The sequence below is a fragment of the Argopecten irradians genome, chromosome 10, assembly GCF_041381155.1.
Source record: "Argopecten irradians isolate NY chromosome 10, Ai_NY, whole genome shotgun sequence".
Lineage (NCBI taxonomy): Eukaryota > Metazoa > Mollusca > Bivalvia > Pectinida > Pectinidae > Argopecten > Argopecten irradians.
Genome location: NC_091143.1, coordinates 34,453,076 through 34,471,692, shown reverse-complemented (window position 1 = coordinate 34,471,692; position 18,617 = coordinate 34,453,076). Strand labels below are relative to the sequence as shown.

The window sequence follows — 18,617 nt, the reverse complement described above, 5'->3', positions numbered from 1 at the left end:
TTATTAAAATCATTTATGATAATTGATAAGTGAACGTTCGAAAATAATTTTCACAAATACCTTTTCGCCTGAAAACAGTCATTAAAACGTTAATGACATAGATTACAAGGTATGTTATCATCACATATGCCTATTCCGTATTTGCATATTACAGAGTTATCTGCCCTTGCGGGTAGGTATTGATTGTGACGTCATGTGTTTTCGAGCGTAACGTCATACTATTTGGAGAAAACGGCGTGAATTGCGCTCACAAAATAATGACGTTACAATCGATACCTACCCGCAACGGAGCTAACTCTGTTATATGCAAAGACGGAATTTCTGACTATTGATGACCAGCTTCTGATGACTCCATTACCCTCTATCTATTTTTGGCCGTGTAGTTCGATAGGAGTGTTACTGTATGCTAACGGCAGTTAAAATTAGTTACAGTATAAATATGTACGTAAAAATGTCTAATGACGCAGAGGCCAAAGGCAGATACAGATCAGTTTTAAACATTAACGTGTAAATGTCTAATGAGGCAGAGATTTTTTTTTTAGGAAATTTTAAAAACATTGACACAGATTACAAACGGCAAAATATATTCTCCTGACCAAGTGGATGAGCTAGCCATGATGTCTAAATATTTGGTAAGTATTTATGGAGAATAATTACAGAAGGAAATTAATCTGATATTACTGAAGAGTTTACTCCCGATAACGTCGGGTTATCGCGCCATTCTCGGTTTTATTCCCCTTTATGGTATTAAAAATAAATCAGCCAATCAGAAAGCCAAATTTAATATGAAAACAAAGAAAAAATAATTATATTGGTTCATCACCATCAATTATCGTATGAAACAGTATTAATTTTGTTATTATAATATTACACAGTTTATGAGCGTATTGTAATAAATCTATATCTTGCCTTATTTCAGTTTGCTGCGACTCGTCTGCTTCGACAGTTACCAGACCTTGTCGATGGAGATGAGGAAGCAAAAACAAATGATAAAGCTACACTTCATGCATTATTGGATTTAGAAAGGGAGAGCCGAGGGGCATTCGGAAGAGGATTTTCCGAATCGGAAAAAGTAAAGATATTCGTGTGTTTAGTTGCAGTATTGGAGAAAGCAGTGGTATCTCAGTTCGGTTAAACCACAGGATATTTTTAACATGTATTCATTGCAGATAAATCCATTCAAGTACAAAAGACTTGTGATATACATAATAGTCCTTACCATATTCGAATAACCTTGGCAGTTGACAAATATATTTCGACGATGCGATGACTTGAATTTGTGACTCTGCTTGATAAAGGGCCAACTTGTCAACTACGATTTTATTGTAAGTGACGGATCGCCTGCTGTCAATCAAACCGCACGTGACTTTGCGTTTACACGTGCGTTTGCGAGCACGTCGCATGGTTATACTACACCTGGCGATCGGTTATTTATGAGGATGAAATTATCTATGTTTCAGAAAACTGTTGTTGAACTTGCTATCAATATTTCAAAACGAGAATCTACGAAAATTGCTGAGCAAAACGAATATGAAGTCGAAGAACTTCCTGACTTACAGTTGCCTCCTCTCGGCACCCGAGTAAGGCGAGGCCCGGACTGGATTGGAACAGATTATCGGGATTCTTTCGGACCTGGAACTGTAGTTAACCACAAGAACAATGGTCTGTTATTTATTTATTTAGTTATTTATTTTATTTTATTTATTCATTTTTTTATGTATTTATTTTATTTCTTTATTATTTCATTTAAATGTATTTATCTATTTATTTCCCGTTGAAAATAACATCATGAATATTTTAATGAATGGTGTACAGAGTATGGTAAGGCATACGAACGTCAATTATCTCTAGATTGTGTATTGTGATTCATAACATTATATTTTTGCTTTGTTAAAATAGATAAATGAAATAAATGTATTATTATTGTAGGAACTGTTGATGTGATATGGGACTGTGGAATAATGCCATGCAACTATAACTGCAATGATCCCTGTGAAGTATTACCAACAGATACTGATGAACGTATAGTAGAAGATGGAGAATTGATACCAGTTGGCTGTAGGGTTATTAGAGGTATTCCATCTTCGCATATTACAAATTAACCTCCCTTTTGGGTATTCATTATGACGTCTTCTCTGAAAAGCATGACGTTACTCTCTGAAACATATGAAATCACAACAAATACCTACTCGCAAGGGCAGATAACAATGTGATACATTGTATGCAAAAAACGGATTTGACCAATTATAAAGAATTTATTTAGCATATATAGTGTACTGTTTCTTTTTATCTGATTGTTTATAAACAAATTAAATAATCTAGCATCTGAGAGCTTTTACTAAACAGATTTCATATTTGTATTTGTATCTATATTGTCCCTCATTCTGACTTCTTGAAATAAAACAAAAACGGTATTTCAACATATGGACTAAAATTTTCCTCTCTTTTATGTCAAAAGTCCTTGCCATCACCGATGAGAGACCGATTTTAGAAGTCAATTTATTCGAAACGCAAGCTAATTTCGACCAATTAGAATCCATAATGTTCCGTTACCATTGGTTAAGAGGTTAAACGGAGGCTAGACCAATGTGTTTGACATTACTCAAAATCCATGATTAAAATCTAAATAATTTCCATCATTAGGAAACTTTCTTAAACGTTGACCGAAAACAATGTCGGAGAATAGCAGCTATTTTTTCACTTATATTATGCAAAACAGTGCCCTCATATAGAGCCTCATAGAAAATCAGAGTAATACATGTATGTAGATTATTTTCTCGACAGAAGAGAAAAAGACAACGAATAACGCTCTATGTTTTACAGCAGACGGATGGAACAAAGGGGATGAAGACGGCGGTCCAGGTGTATGTGGAGTGGTGTGTATGTGTACCAAGAAAGGCACTGTCACGGTATTGCAACATCCTTAATTTGCATTAGTATAACTATTCACATATCAATTTTTGTGGCAAGAATATACTAAATGCACTTTTACAAAAAAAAATCTCTTTTTGATACCAAAATAATAGAAATCACTTATATTATCCTCAGTATAAAAATGAAGATTGAATTACTATCATGAAAAAATGTTGCGACATTAAATCGATTAATATCAAGTAACAATGAAGCTTTGTGTCATGCCAAAAGTAATCAAATGCAATAAGATAGTTCAAGGATGTTCAATTGTGCACATACATGAGACATGCCTTTGGTCAAACATTGGTCCAGCATGTTCCAAGTACACATATATAGAAGACATGCCTTTGGTCAAACATTGGTCACTCATGTTCCATGTGCACATATATGAGACATGCTTTTTGTCAAACATTGGTCAAGCATGTTCCAAGTGTACATATATGAGACATGCCTTTGGTCAAACATTGGTCAAGCATGTTCCAAGTGTACATATATGAGACATGCCTTTGGTCAAACATTGGTCAAGCATGTTCCAAGTGACATATATGAGACATGCCTTTGGTCAAACATTGGTCAAGCATGTTCCAAGTGATATATATGAGACATGCCTTTTGCCAAACATTGGTCCAGCATGTTCCAAGTGCCCATATATAAGGCATGCCTTTGGTCAAACCAAACTTTGGTCAAGCATGTTCCATGTGCACATATATGAGACATGCCTTAGGTTAAACATTGGTCCAGCATGTTCCATGTGCACATATATGAGACATGCCTTTGGTCAAACATTGGTCAAGCATGTTCCAAGTGATATATATGAGACATGCCTTTTGCCAAACATTGGTCCAGCATGTTCCAAGTGCCCATATATAAGGCATGCCTTTGGTCAAACCAAACATTGGTCCAGCATGTTCCAAGTGCACATATTTGAGACATGCCTTTGGTCAAGCATTGGTCCAGCATGTTCCAAGTACACATATATAGAAGACATGCCTTTGGTCAAACATTGGTCACTCATGTTCCATGTGCACATATATGAGACATGCTTTTTGTCAAACATTGGTCAAGCATGTTCCAAGTGTACATATATGAGACATGCCTTTGGTCAAACATTGGTCAAGCATGTTCCAAGTGATATATATGAGACATGCCTTAGGTTAAACATTGGTCCAGCATGTTCCATGTGCACATATATGAGACATGCCTTAGGTATTGGTCCAGCATGTTCCATGTGCACATATATGAGACATGCCTTAGGTTAAACATTGGTCAAGCATGTTCCAAGTGATATATATGAGACATGCCTTTTGCCAAACATTGGTCCAGCATGTTCCAAGTGCCCATATATAAGGCATGCCTTTGGTCAAACCAAACATTGGTCCAGCATGTTCCAAGTGCACATATTTGAGACATGCCTTTGGTCAAGCATTGGTCAAGCATGTTCCATGTGCACAAATATGAGAAATATGAGACAAGCCTTTGGTCAAACATTGATCTAGCATGTTCCAAGTGCACATATTTGAGACATGCCTTTGGTCAAGCATTGGTCAAGCATGTTCCATGTGCACATATATGAGACATGCCTTTGGTCAAACATTGGTCTAGCATGTTCCATGTGCACATATATGAGACATGCCTTTGGTCAAGCATTGGTCAAGCATGTTCCATGTGCACATATATGAGACATGCCTTAGGTTAAACATTGGTCCAGCATGTTCCATGTGCACATATATGAGACATGCCTTAGGTTAAACATTGGTCTAGCATGTTCCAAGTGCCCATATATAAGGCATGCCTTTGGTCAAACCAAACATTGGTCCAGCATGTTCCATGTGCACATATATGAGACATGCCTTAGGTTAAACATTGGTCCAGCATGTTCCAAGTGCCCATATATGAGACATGCCTTAGGTTAAACATTGGTCCAGCATGTTCCACGTGCCCATATATGAGACATGCCTTAGGTTAAACATTGGTCCAGCATGTTCCAAGTGCCCATATATGAGACATGCCTTAGGTTAAACATTGGTCCAGCATGTTCCAAGTGCCCATATATGAGACATGCCTTTGGTTAAACATTGGTCTAGCATGTTCCAAGTGCCCATATATGAGACATGCCTTAGGTTAAACATTGGTCCAGCATGTTCCAAGTGCCCATATATGAGACATGCCTTTGGTTAAACATTGGTCTAGCATGTTCCAAGTGCACATATATGAGACATGCCTTTGGTCAAACATTGGTCTAGCATGTTCCAAGTGCACATATATGAGACATGCCTTAGGTTAAACATTGGTCCAGCATGCTCCAAGTGCCCATATATGAGACATGCCTTTGGTTAAACATTGGTCCAGCATGTTCCAAGTGCACATATATGAGACATGCCTTAGGTTAAACATTGGTCCAGCATGTTCCAAGTGCACATATATGAGACATGCCTTTGGTCAAACATTGGTCCAGCATGTTCCAAGTGCACATATATGAGACATGCCTTTTGCCAAACATTGGTCTAGCATGTTCCAAGTGCACATATGTGAGACATAACTTTGGTTAAACATTTGAGTGGAGAAATATATCTGAAAGGTGCATATAACCCTTAGTACAGTTTCCTCATGCATGAAATCTTTAATTAAAACCGGCCTTAGTTTTCAGTCAAGTGTGGCACGCTTAACGTTGTCGTTCACGATAGAAGCAAATTTGTTTTGAAATCTAGATTTGAAATGACTTAGAAATATTATCTAGAATTGATTTTTCATCAAATGTTGCTAATATTCCATGCGCTCGAATCATGGGAGAGAGAAATCTTGAAGATGAACCTCACAATGACAGGTTCCCAGAGAGATTCTAAAATCTGGATTTCAGCACTATTCTTTACTTATTTCGACATTTTCAATAATTATTTGTGACATTACTACTGTAATGATGGTATTGATATTGACAATGTTACAAAAACTAGTGTTATTTGGTATTTTTTGAATTTCAGGTACGATGGCACGGAGGGATAATAGGGAAATATAGATATGGAGAGGAAGTGAAGTTTCTGGACACGTCAGATGAGTAAGTGTTGATTATCAATCAAAACTAATAACTGAATTACAGAACAGCTTAAACAGATGTTAATCCAATAATAATGCTCCCATTTGACCTAGATTTGTTGGCGGGCGTCTTCGATGCAGTTTAGGACAGTTACCATGCTAGAAGGGCGTTAAGATTGTACCTTCTGTCCCTATTGCATGATCGTAAAAGGCGAATAAATTTAGGATCTTATCCCTTTCTTTTGTCCCTAAATGCTTTCCTAAATCGTCTTCCATGATGCCGCCTCATTTTGACTTTTTGTTAAGCCCGTGTGAGGAAGGCTCTGGGTTCTATCCCCTGGCCGAGGTACACCAAATAATATAAAGGGGTATTTTCTGCTCCTGCATAGCGTTCAGATTAAAGGCAGTTGGACGACTGGTTTGCCCATTGTCAGTGTATGACCAGATGGATGTGCTTGTTGTTTGTCCTCGGCGGCATGCTTCAGTGAAATAGAACTATGAAATGGGCATGAGTTCCACTTTAACAAGAAACACAACACGAATATACCGCAGCCTCTCAAACTTGACATTCACACACCACAACACATCGGACACATAGAACATATGACAGGATTTGTTTCCCTGTTGTGTTATTTATACCTTAATATAATATCAAAGTTTTTAGTTCCAGACTAGCAGAAGCGTCAGGATATGATGACACAAAAATAGCCTCTGGTGCTAAATTAAATCCAGAAAAGAAACTCAATCTTACGTCGTATCAACTTAATATAAGAGACTCTAATTCCCAGTTTCTGTATCCTTACACCAACGATTTCTCGTCAGGTAAAATAAATCATAATCGTTAGAATTTTAAGCGTTGTGATCATCTGAATAACCTATTTATTTCATTATTACAATAAGCTTATTAGAAAAATAACGTACGCATATGATACTGTATAAGATGAAATATCCGTGAGCACTTTCTTCCGTGGTATGGAGCTTTGATATATATTCGGGGTTATCAGTCGGAGTAATACTGACAATAGTATAAATAAAACAAAATTCGTTAGTATTACCGTCATAAAACGATATTAATACTATAATTATATATAAAAAATTCGAAAAATTCTCTTCCAGCAAAAAAAAAAAAACTATACAGTACAATTTGTAAATTGTCTACGTCTGTGAAAATTTACAAGCAAAAGTAAAAGAAATGTAATTAAAAGTAATTTGTAGTAAATGTAATCTAATATTTCAGTCCGCGCCATTGACAAAACATTATATTGCGAGTGGCAATGACGCCACGTATTTTCAGTTAACGAAAGCAAATTGCGCAAGGGTGCGATACGATGTTTTATCAAGAATCATATTAACTTTTGAATAAGAGCATTAAATGGAATTAATGTTATGACAACTTGTTTCTATCGGTACGATTCTACATTGGAGGAAGAAAACAAATATAGCACAATATCGATTTTGATATATGTGAACAGAAACCATGGTCAATACACCTTTAGAAGAAATGTCAAAAGAAGATTTTGACAGTAGAGAGCCATTTGTGTGGAGTTTCCGACAGGAAGGCCGGGGAAACTGGACACAGTTCGATAGCTGCAACAACAGGAAGCTGGAATCTGAGTGGTCCAGACGGAGTAAAACGTCCGTGGTTTCACTTAACGGCAAAGGGTAAAGAATGCATCATTTAATGTCAAAAACGTACATTTTGCGCCATAATGTACACATCTTTATACTACTTTAACTCTGAATAGGTCTGTCTACAATCTCATATTCTGGCTAACTTTGATCCGAAAGGCAGCCATATTAGATTTTGATAGTTGAGGATTGTTAACGATGTTTTTCAGAAACTGAAATCGAATTTCATTTACTGCGCATATTGCATTTTGGGACTAATTGAACAAGGTAACTGACACTCGGTACTCAATGATTATTTCTCAAATATGGTATTTGTCATATCACGACATTTTGAAATTTAATTGTTTTCATATGTTATTATACAATGTTATGCGTACTCAGTTTTGACACAATATCCTATAATCCTAATCAATCAAAGCTTTATAGATTTAATGACGTAAATGGAGGCGTTATCCATCTTTCCATTGACTGATATAAAATATTCAATGGAATTAAAATCCCTCTCATCCTGGACATTCCGGGGGTTACTATCACTTCTGTAGTATCCATCTCCGGACTGTGTCATAACTGAAGGTTTTGTCTCCAACAACGCATGAATAATTGATTTAATCATTTAATGTACATCAAATGAATCAAATAATGGTTCATTGTGGTTTACTTTTTGACTTTGACATGCTCTGTAAATTTCAGAATCTCAGAAGCTGCTGGTCTGTAAATTGTCAAGGTTTTTTTTTTTTTGTTAGGATAGTCCTGGGGTGCATGTAACGACAGTGAAAGTAACCCATGTAGTATCGATTATGAATCACTCTTCGTGCGTTCCATTTGCGGATCCGTACCAGTTGTACAAATGTGATAAGGCACAGCCAAGTGAAACGCGTTTGGATAGGATTTTCCCATGATGGCGGCACCCATATAAAAGATACGTTTCGAATGTAAAAGCCAAGTAATTTCGATAGTTACAATATTGGATATAAAAGTAATACCTGAATAGTTTCGGCATACAATGAAATAAATAATCCATGTACTTTTATCGAATATAAATATCCCCTATCTTGTTTTAAAAAAAAACAACAACAACAAAAAAAACAAAAAAACATTTCGATCACAAATGAAAATTCTTGGATCCAAGTGGTACACTTCTGAAAACGAACCGGTACAGATCTGCTGGTATGCAGCGTTCCATTTGAGATACAGCAGATTCGTATCGATACAACTGGTATGAATCTGCAAGTGGAACGCACGGCCTGTGATCTCTTGTATGCGACATACATCATCTTTGAATAGAGTTGTAGATGTCCTTTTCTCAAATGTTTGTGATGCCAGGTACAGAGTTGTCTTTGCAAAAATGGCGATGACATACACCCCAGTAAATCAAGAGAAGACACCGGTCACAGCAAAGGTCAAGCGGGTACGTTACTAGTGTCTTAGTTTACAACTCCATAGTTTCTATAAGAAATGTAAACTTGATAGCATTTATATATTGATGTAATTCTGGGCATTCCTATTCATAGAATTAGCTTGGCTACAGATAAAATCTCTTTGAAAACAATTTAATTTCGTCTAACATTATTTCTAGGAAGAAAGACTGGAAACATGTGACGATGAACAAATGCCAGAGGAGTCGATAAAACAGGAGAGAAAAGAAGCCGATATCCAAGTTCTGCAGAATAATAAACGGTGAACTATGGATGGTTAACTTCACGAGAGAAATAAATATATTACAGTTGTATTGGATGGATCTAATGGGAGCATTAAGAGCTCTGAACTCAAAACCGGTATTAAAATAAAGATTTTATTGTATAGAGGAGCATTTTACTAGCTCAACAATACCGCAATTTTGAATTAATCGAAAAATTGAATTTTAGCGAATTTTAATTTCGCGACGATGGTTAAAGAGTTTATATATTTTACTCAGTAACATAACAATGATATCATGGGTATTCACGAAAATAGCATCCCTCCAAGAATATCCTCGGCTTTTCGATACTTACAAATACAATATTGAATTTGGATAATCTCCAATACGGTTCTGCAGATTTCTTTGTTGTTGGCTCCATTTAATTTACAGCCAATAAAATAATTATTACAAGACGAGTGAATCGCGAAAATATCATCCCCGCGAAAAAAAACCCGTAACTATTCGGTACAAACAAGTATAACCGCGAGTTTGATTGATCGCCAATGTGGTTTTGTAGACTGGTGTGTTGTTGACCCTATTTAATTTACATTCACTAAAATACTGATTTCAAGGATGAGAAAAATCTCGATGGAAGTAACAATGAGCAAATCGAGATATAAATGTTAGAGAAAAAGAACGTGACAGGCCAGGTTGTATAAGGGTGTCACGTGACAGCATTATGATATGCTGTAAAACAACTATATATAGTAACTTTCGCGACGTTGTTTCGCGATTTACGGTTAGAATACTCTGTTGACCCTGTACATGTATTTGAATATTTTACGCTAATAATGAATGGGTTTATCAAATGATATATATGCAAGACCACACACTTGGTGCTTTCTGATTCGTTAGAAAAACACAAGTGTGTGGTCTTGCTTTTATCACATACCTTCCCTATTTGATGTAGATCGTTTTATTGACTTTGAGATGATTAACAAAAATCCAAATGTTCAGTTCGCTTCGTCTTTCAAAAACCGGTCTGAACCAGTTTCGGTACAAGCCACTGCCTTGCTTGTCAGAGAGAGGAGAGAAAATGCTACAAAGTGTAGATTTTGCAAACTATCTCGTTTTTCGAATTGAGTCAGGAAATTATAACTCAACAAGTAAGATACAGGTTTTGATTTTTATATATGACAATAATTTCTCGTTAAGATTTACAACAATTACTTGTAAAATAAGATAAAAAAACACAATAACATAGTAAATTCTCCCAACTCGCGATATCATGGTCTGATCGTGACGTCACCGACATCGGTCACACACTCAAAATTTCCCACGGCTTAACTTCAGTCAGAATCGGAGTCCGGTAGCTGAGCTATACGTTTGTACTTGCGAGGAGGTGAAGTGTTATGAGATGTTGTATTTTTTGACTGGGATGATATTTGGAATGAGATATTGAAAGTTCCACCACTGATATTTGCACCAGAAAACATTCCCGTCGCAAGATTTTGTAGGCTTACGTCTTTCTCACAACACGTGGTGACATCTGGTAAACTCTTCCTGTGTGGTGTTTCCGTCATGGTCATAGGCCTGTGTGATACTGTGGAAGTTACACTGGAAGCTACACTGGAGGATGCAGCAGACTTTTTCACATTTTGAAGAATTTCGCACATTTCACGCTGTTGGTTAAATGAGGCGACGGCATAGTTATTTACGCTATTTACGTTTTTGTGACCAGATAACTGCATAATTGTCGTAGGAGCAACACCTGAATGAAGGAGTTTTGTACACAGAGTCTTTCTCAAGGATTGGTTTGTTTTCTTACCAGTTAAACCAGCATTACTTGCCATTGCTTTCATCATTACACCAAGTTTGTTTCTTCCGACGGGTTGATTTTTGAACCACTTCTGACCACTGTTGTTTTGATTAACAGCAACGTAAAATGGAGATTCCGGTGTATTCATCGCCTGAGGTCGATGTTTTGCGTACAGTTTGTAGGCCTCGATCGGACATCGCGATTTATTTTCAGGATTTCCAAACTGTTTCGGATTAAACGATCTCATGTGAGTACTGTTACCCCCTCTTGTTTTTGTTGTTCTTTCGTTAAATTCCAGGTATTCTGATCCAGTTTCATCGTGCTTCAATTCTATATCTCCCCATTTTAATTGTCTGTTTTCATCACACCCCCTGAACCCCAAAAGTTTAGTGTTATTGAACCAGACGGTGTTTAGCAAAGCATGTGGGTTGTCATGACCCAGCTGACCACATTCCCACAACATTTCCTCCTCGTTGTCTGAGACAGGCTGAGCTTTATTGGGACGATTCCCAAGTCCTTTCTGTTTCAACTCTTTACGCCGAGACTGAAGTACCTGACGACTCGTGGCAAATAAATCTGAGGTTAAAATGTTGAAACTATAACCATTTTCTCTCAGATAGCGGTCGATACCCCTGTGAAAGCTGGTAAGAGTATCAGGCTCATAATTAGAACCATCATTCTTCTGAAGGGACAGCAAAAACCCACCAATGTATGTATCTAGTTCAAATGGCAGAATCTGAAGAACTTCCCTGGGGTCGGACCTAGGAGGAGCTTGGATCCAGTCTTTGAATCTTTTAATGCATCCCTCAGTTTTCTTAACAGTGTTTTCATTTCTTTTACTCATGATGTAATTTCTCAGATCTGAGACACCGGAAGTGTAAATATTGGATGGAATAAGGTCATCGGCGTCGTCTAAATCAGATGAAACATGGCCATGGGTATCGGGGGTGGGGTCAGGAGGAGGGGGAGCACAAGACGCGATGGTTGAGGATGATGAACTAGATCTAATTTCATTTCCAGACTTCGATGTTTCGTTACCTTCAACTTGAGGAATGCTTGATTCATCATCTGTCTCTGGATCCATCAGTAAATCATGTAAAATGTCGAAATCCCCAACAAATGCCATTATAAACAAAGCCAACACCGGCTCTGATAACAAGGTGTAAGCAGACGACAACTTGTTGTTATTTGCTGCCAACATCCTCCTTTTAATATTCCAAATTTAAATTCTACCCTGAACTATTCTAAGTTCACAACATTATTTTTATTAATTTATATTTTAAATAAAGTACAAAAATAAAATTTACAATTTATTAAGTAGCAAACTTTTTTTCTTCCCAAAATAAACCAATAGCAATACAAGGGAATTCCCCTAAAAAGTAGTTCCGGCTAGTAGGTGAATACAACATTCCGTATTGTACATGTGCAATACAAAACAATGTATTTCATGGTCTGAAATTTGCTTGTATTACTATAACCAGATTCAACAGGTATGTGATAAATATGCAAGACCACACACTTGTGTTTTTCTAACGCGCACTCGTGAATATATTCGTCCGCACAATAAACTCGTGCTTTCTGATTCGTTAGAAAAACACAAGTGTGTGGTCTTGCTTTTATCACATACCTTCCCTATTTGATGTAGATCGTTTTATTGACTTTGAGATGATTAACAAAAATCCAAATGTTCAGTTCGCTTCGTCTTTCAAAAACCGGTCTGAACCAGTTTTGGTACAAGCCACTGCCTTGCTTGTCAGAGAGAGGAGAGAAAATGCTACAAAGTGTAGATTTTGCAAACTATCTCTTTTTTCGAATTGAGTCAGGAAATTATAACTCAACAAGTAAGATACAGGTTTTGATTTTTATATATGACAATAATTTCTCGTTAAGATTTACAACAATTACTTGTAAAATAAGATAAAAAAAAAACACACAATAACATAGTAAATTCTCCCAACTCGCGATATCATGGTCTGATCGTGACGTCACCGACATCGGTCACACACTCAAAATTTCCCACGGCTTAACTTCAGTCAGAATCGGAGTCCGGTAGCTGAGCTATACGTTTGTACTTGCGAGGAGGTGAAGTGTTATGAGATGTTGTATTTTTTGACTGGGATGATATTTGGAATGAGATATTGAAAGTTCCACCACTGATATTTGCACCAGAAAACATTCCCGTCGCAAGATTTTGTAGGCTTACGTCTTTCTCACAACACGTGGTGACATCTGGTAAACTCTTCCTGTGTGGTGTTTCCGTCATGGTCATAGGCCTGTGTGATACTGTGGAAGTTACACTGGAAGCTACACTGGAGGATGCAGCAGACTTTTTCACATTTTGAAGAATTTCGCACATTTCACGCTGTTGGTTAAATGAGGCGACGGCATAGTTATTTACGCTATTTACGTTTTTGTGACCAGATAACTGCATAATTGTCGTAGGAGCAACACCTGAATGAAGGAGTTTTGTACACAGAGTCTTTCTCAAGGATTGGTTTGTTTTCTTACCAGTTAAACCAGCATTACTTGCCATTGCTTTCATCATTACACCAAGTTTGTTTCTTCCGACGGGTTGATTTTTGAACCACTTCTGACCACTGTTGTTTTGATTAACAGCAACGTAAAATGGAGATTCCGGTGTATTCATCGCCTGAGGTCGATGTTTTGCGTACAGTTTGTAGGCCTCGATCGGACATCGCGATTTATTTTCAGGATTTCCAAACTGTTTCGGATTAAACGATCTCATGTGAGTACTGTTTCCAAATAAATCTGAGGTTAAAATGTTGAAACTATAACCATTTTCTCTCAGATAGCGGTCGATACCCCTGTGAAAGCTGGTAGGAGTATCAGGCTCATAATTAGAACCATCATTCTTCTGAAGGGACAGCAAAAACCCACCAATGTATGTATCTAGTTCAAATGGCAGAATCTGAAGAACTTCCCTGGGGTCGGACCTAGGAGGAGCTTGGATCCAGTCTTTGAATCTTTTAATGCATCCCTCAGTTTTCTTAACAGTGTTTTCATTTCTTTTACTCATGATGTAATTTCTCAGATCTGAGACACCGGAAGTGTAAATATTGGATGGAATAAGGTCATCGGCGTCGTCTAAATCAGATGAAACATGGCCATGGGTATCGGGGGTGGGGTCAGGAGGAGGGGGAGCACAAGACGCGATGGTTGAGGATGATGAACTAGATCTAATTTCATTTCCAGACTTCGATGTTTCGTTACCTTCAACTTGAGGAATGCTTGATTCATCATCTGTCTCTGGATCCATCAGTAAATCATGTAAAATGTCGAAATCCCCAACAAATGCCATTATAAACAAAGCCAACACCGGCTCTGATAACAAGGTGTAAGCAGACGACAACTTGTTGTTATTTGCTGCCAACATCCTCCTTTTAATTTCCAAATTTAAATTCTACCCTGAACTATTCTAAGTTCACAACATTATTTTTATTAATTTATATTTTAAATAAAGTACAAAAATAAAATTTACAATTTATTAAGTAGCAAACTTTTTTTCTTCCCAAAATAAACCAATAGCAATACAAGGGAATTCCCCTAAAAAGTAGTTCCGGCTAGTAGGTGAATACAACATTCCGTATTGTACATGTGCAATACAAAACAATGTATTTCATGGTCTGAAATTTGCTTGTATTACTATAACCAGATTCAACAGGTATGTGATAAATATGCAAGACCACACACTTGTGTTTTTCTAACGCGCACTCGTGAATATATTCGTCCGCACAATAAACTCGTGCTTTCTGATTCGTTAGAAAAACACAAGTGTGTGGTCTTGCTTTTATCACATACCTTCCCTATTTGATGTAGATCGTTTTATTGACTTTGAGATGATTAACAAAAATCCAAATGTTCAGTTCGCTTCGTCTTTCAAAAACCGGTCTGAACCAGTTTCGGTACAAGCCACTGCCTTGCTTGTCAGAGAGAGGAGAGAAAATGCTACAAAGTGTAGATTTTGCAAACTATCTCGTTTTTCGAATTGAGTCAGGAAATTATAACTCAACAAGTAAGATACAGGTTTTGATTTTTATATATGACAATAATTTCTCGTTAAGATTTACAACAATTACTTGTAAAATAAGATAAAAAAACACAATAACATAGTAAATTCTCCCAACTCGCGATATCATGGTCTGATCGTGACGTCACCGACATCGGTCACACACTCAAAATTTCCCACGGCTTAACTTCAGTCAGAATCGGAGTCCGGTAGCTGAGCTATACGTTTGTACTTGCGAGGAGGTGAAGTGTTATGAGATGTTGTATTTTTTGACTGGGATGATATTTGGAATGAGATATTGAAAGTTCCACCACTGATATTTGCACCAGAAAACATTCCCGTCGCAAGATTTTGTAGGCTTACGTCTTTCTCACAACACCGTGGTGACATCTGGTAAACTCTTCCTGTGTGGTGTTTCCGTCATGGTCATAGGCCTGTGTGATACTGTGGAAGTTACACTGGAAGCTACACTGGAGGATGCAGCAGACTTTTTCACATTTTGAAGAATTTCGCACATTTCACGCTGTTGGTTAAATGAGGCGACGGCATAGTTATTTACGCTATTTACGTTTTTGTGACCAGATAACTGCATAATTGTCGTAGGAGCAACACCTGAATGAAGGAGTTTTGTACACAGAGTCTTTCTCAAGGATTGGTTTGTTTTCTTACCAGTTAAACCAGCATTACTTGCCATTGCTTTCATCATTACACCAAGTTTGTTTCTTCCGACGGGTTGATTTTTGAACCACTTCTGACCACTGTTGTTTTGATTAACAGCAACGTAAAATGGAGATTCCGGTGTATTCATCGCCTGAGGTCGATGTTTTGCGTACAGTTTGTAGGCCTCGATCGGACATCGCGATTTATTTTCAGGATTTCCAAACTGTTTCGGATTAAACGATCTCATGTGAGTACTGTTTCCAAATAAATCTGAGGTTAAAATGTTGAAACTATAACCATTTTCTCTCAGATAGCGGTCGATACCCCTGTGAAAGCTGGTAGGAGTATCAGGCTCATAATTAGAACCATCATTCTTCTGAAGGGACAGCAAAAACCCACCAATGTATGTATCTAGTTCAAATGGCAGAATCTGAAGAACTTCCCTGGGGTCGGACCTAGGAGGAGCTTGGATCCAGTCTTTGAATCTTTTAATGCATCCCTCAGTTTTCTTAACAGTGTTTTCATTTCTTTTACTCATGATGTAATTTCTCAGATCTGAGACACCGGAAGTGTAAATATTGGATGGAATAAGGTCATCGGCGTCGTCTAAATCAGATGAAACATGGCCATGGGTATCGGGGGTGGGGTCAGGAGGAGGGGGAGCACAAGACGCGATGGTTGAGGATGATGAACTAGATCTAATTTCATTTCCAGACTTCGATGTTTCGTTACCTTCAACTTGAGGAATGCTTGATTCATCATCTGTCTCTGGATCCATCAGTAAATCATGTAAAATGTCGAAATCCCCAACAAATGCCATTATAAACAAAGCCAACACCGGCTCTGATAACAAGGTGTAAACAGACGACAACTTGTTGTTATTTGCTGCCAACATCCTCCTTTTAATATTCCAAATTTAAATTCTACCCTGAACTATTCTAAGTTCACAACATTATTTTTATTAATTTATATTTTAAATAAAGTACAAAAATAAAATTTACAATTTATTAAGTAGCAAACTTTTTTTCTTCCCAAAATAAACCAATAGCAATACAAGGGAATTCCCCTAAAAAGTAGTTCCGGCTAGTAGGTGAATACAACATTCCGTATTGTACATGTGCAATACAAAACAATGTATTTCATGGTCTGAAATTTGCTTGTATTACTATAACCAGATTCAACAGGTATGTGATAAATTGTAAAACCCAAAGCAATTGTGATCGATGATCTAAGGAACTGTGATATTTTACAAATTATTGATCAATGTTAATATATATATATTTGTGTGTTTTATGTCTTACTGTCTAACAGTAACCGTTGAAAATCATCTGTTGCTTCATAACTCGTTCAGTCTTTAAATTGACAGTATTTCAAACAAATACCTGTGATATTTACCTGTATTTTCATCTTTTCACTTTTTATGTATGCATGGGATCTTAAATTTTGCTATTTTTACGTTTACTTTTTATAATGTAATATTATATATATAAAAATATATTTCAAATAAAATGGTGGTTTGGCTTTGTTCGTAACTTGTAACATTTCTTTCTTTCTAAATCAATAGCATTCAAACGAATTCCTTCAAGCAATAAACGTATGTCTTGACAACAGGAAATGTGTAACTTAAAGTTCGTGGGTTGTTTAAATACATTATTTTTTCGAAGTCGAATTGCTGAGTGATTTTGCTATCCCCATTTTGGTCCCATTATTACAAGAAATTGTAATGAATATCTTCTCATATCTTCAATTTGCATAATGAATATATAGTCAGCAAAATTTGCAGCAAGAATAGGACAAAAATTCGGGTCGTAAATTCACTCAACAATTTTACTTCGACAAGACTCAATCTAGGTTCCTAAAGGATGTTTGCAATGTGTGTTTAACGAGATACCCTTTTAACAAAGTATAATTTTGTTAGTTCCCACAGGGTGTTTCATATCACAGGGACCTGAATTTCTATCCAACAGTATACATGTATAATATATTTATATTAGAGTACTATAAAATATATGCATGCATGTACTGTTAGTAAGAAATTCGTGTCCCTGTGTTACATATCATATGTTAGTTGTACAGGTTCTGTAATTTCACTATTTGATGGGAATAACCAGACTTTACCTCCATGATATTATCTACAAACCTAAAAATAGATTTTAACATTGGTACAGGATGTATCTTGTGTAGATGCAACAACAAAATGTGTGATGTACATTATGTTATGCTTGTTTTGTTGCACTTTCACTGAATACTGAAGTCCAAATACCGTTATAAAGTAAGAAAATAATAAGATGGTATTTTGATTAAAAGATAATATAATAGCTAAAATAGAATGATTAGGGCATCCAAATCATACAGTACAAGCTGCTTTTTACATTTGCAGTCAAGTTTATTTCCGCGAACTTCAATACATGTACCAGCAAAAAAATGTAAAAAAAATATACCTACATGTATATAGCTTAATACTGTTAGAAATTAAGAAATTTTCTTCACGAAAAATTATCTACTAGTATATTAAAGTGTCCTTATAATGTACAATGTAAATATTTTTTTCATTGTAATTATAAAATAATAACATCAATACTGAATTTATTACCCCCTTTTAATATTGAACTTAATACGGACATTGGAACAGGAATATAATAACTGTGTCAAATGCAAAAAGGCACTAAATTAATGTATACAAATTATAATCAAATGAGGCTCTAACTGTTACAAAATGAGGTAATTACATTTTGATTCCTATGATTTTTTGTGAACAATCATATAAAGCATTGCACCAAACGCATTTGAAATGCAATCACATAATATAATTATATAATTGAAGCCCTTTGATAATACAAATATTATTTTGAAGGGCTGGGATGGCTATCAGGTCCTACCATCCTAAATTCAGAGGGTTGTAAGGCTCTATGATCTATAAA

General features: G+C 36.5%; 4 protein-coding genes across 9 annotated transcripts in view; 1 reads left to right on the top strand and 3 right to left on the bottom strand.

Moving 5' to 3' along the window:
- The window catches only part of LOC138333715 (uncharacterized), a 29,730-nt gene extending 19,496 nt beyond the window's left edge, over positions 1–10,234 (top strand). For 3 of the 6 annotated variants that reach the window (XM_069282265.1, XM_069282268.1, XM_069282267.1), the window contains 10 exons: positions 543–632; positions 920–1,072; positions 1,461–1,662; positions 1,930–2,073; positions 2,824–2,909; positions 5,892–5,965; positions 6,608–6,765; positions 7,416–7,605; positions 8,896–8,980; positions 9,149–10,234. In XM_069282265.1, coding sequence (XP_069138366.1) covers positions 543–632; positions 920–1,072; positions 1,461–1,662; positions 1,930–2,073; positions 2,824–2,909; positions 5,892–5,965; positions 6,608–6,765; positions 7,416–7,605; positions 8,896–8,980; positions 9,149–9,253 — 1,287 coding nt within the window. In that variant the 3' untranslated portion in view covers positions 9,254–10,234. Of the gene's footprint in view, positions 1–542; positions 633–919; positions 1,073–1,460; positions 1,663–1,929; positions 2,074–2,823; positions 2,910–5,891; positions 5,966–6,607; positions 6,766–7,415; positions 7,606–8,895; positions 8,981–9,148 lie in introns of those variants that run through there. The other 3 variants (XM_069282266.1, XM_069282270.1, XM_069282269.1) reach the window with 3 other exon arrangements.
- Positions 10,235–10,362: 128 nt separating this feature from the next.
- On the bottom strand, positions 10,363–12,508 carry LOC138333716 (uncharacterized protein KIAA1958-like). Its single transcript, XM_069282271.1, has one exon. It carries the CDS (start codon positions 12,208–12,210, stop codon positions 10,540–10,542), a length of 1,671 nt encoding a protein of 556 aa, XP_069138372.1. The 5' UTR covers positions 12,211–12,508; the 3' UTR covers positions 10,363–10,539.
- Positions 12,509–12,965: 457 nt separating this feature from the next.
- LOC138333718 (uncharacterized) lies at positions 12,966–14,405 on the bottom strand. The gene has a single exon (XM_069282273.1). The coding sequence runs from the start codon at positions 14,401–14,403 to the stop codon at positions 13,039–13,041; it is 1,365 nt and encodes a 454-aa protein (XP_069138374.1). The 5' UTR covers positions 14,404–14,405; the 3' UTR covers positions 12,966–13,038.
- A 1,001-nt stretch (positions 14,406–15,406) lies between these two features.
- LOC138332667 (uncharacterized) lies at positions 15,407–18,126 on the bottom strand. Its single transcript, XM_069280661.1, has one exon. It carries the CDS (start codon positions 16,589–16,591, stop codon positions 15,407–15,409), a length of 1,185 nt encoding a protein of 394 aa, XP_069136762.1. The 5' UTR covers positions 16,592–18,126.
- Positions 18,127–18,617: the final 491 nt, after the last annotated feature.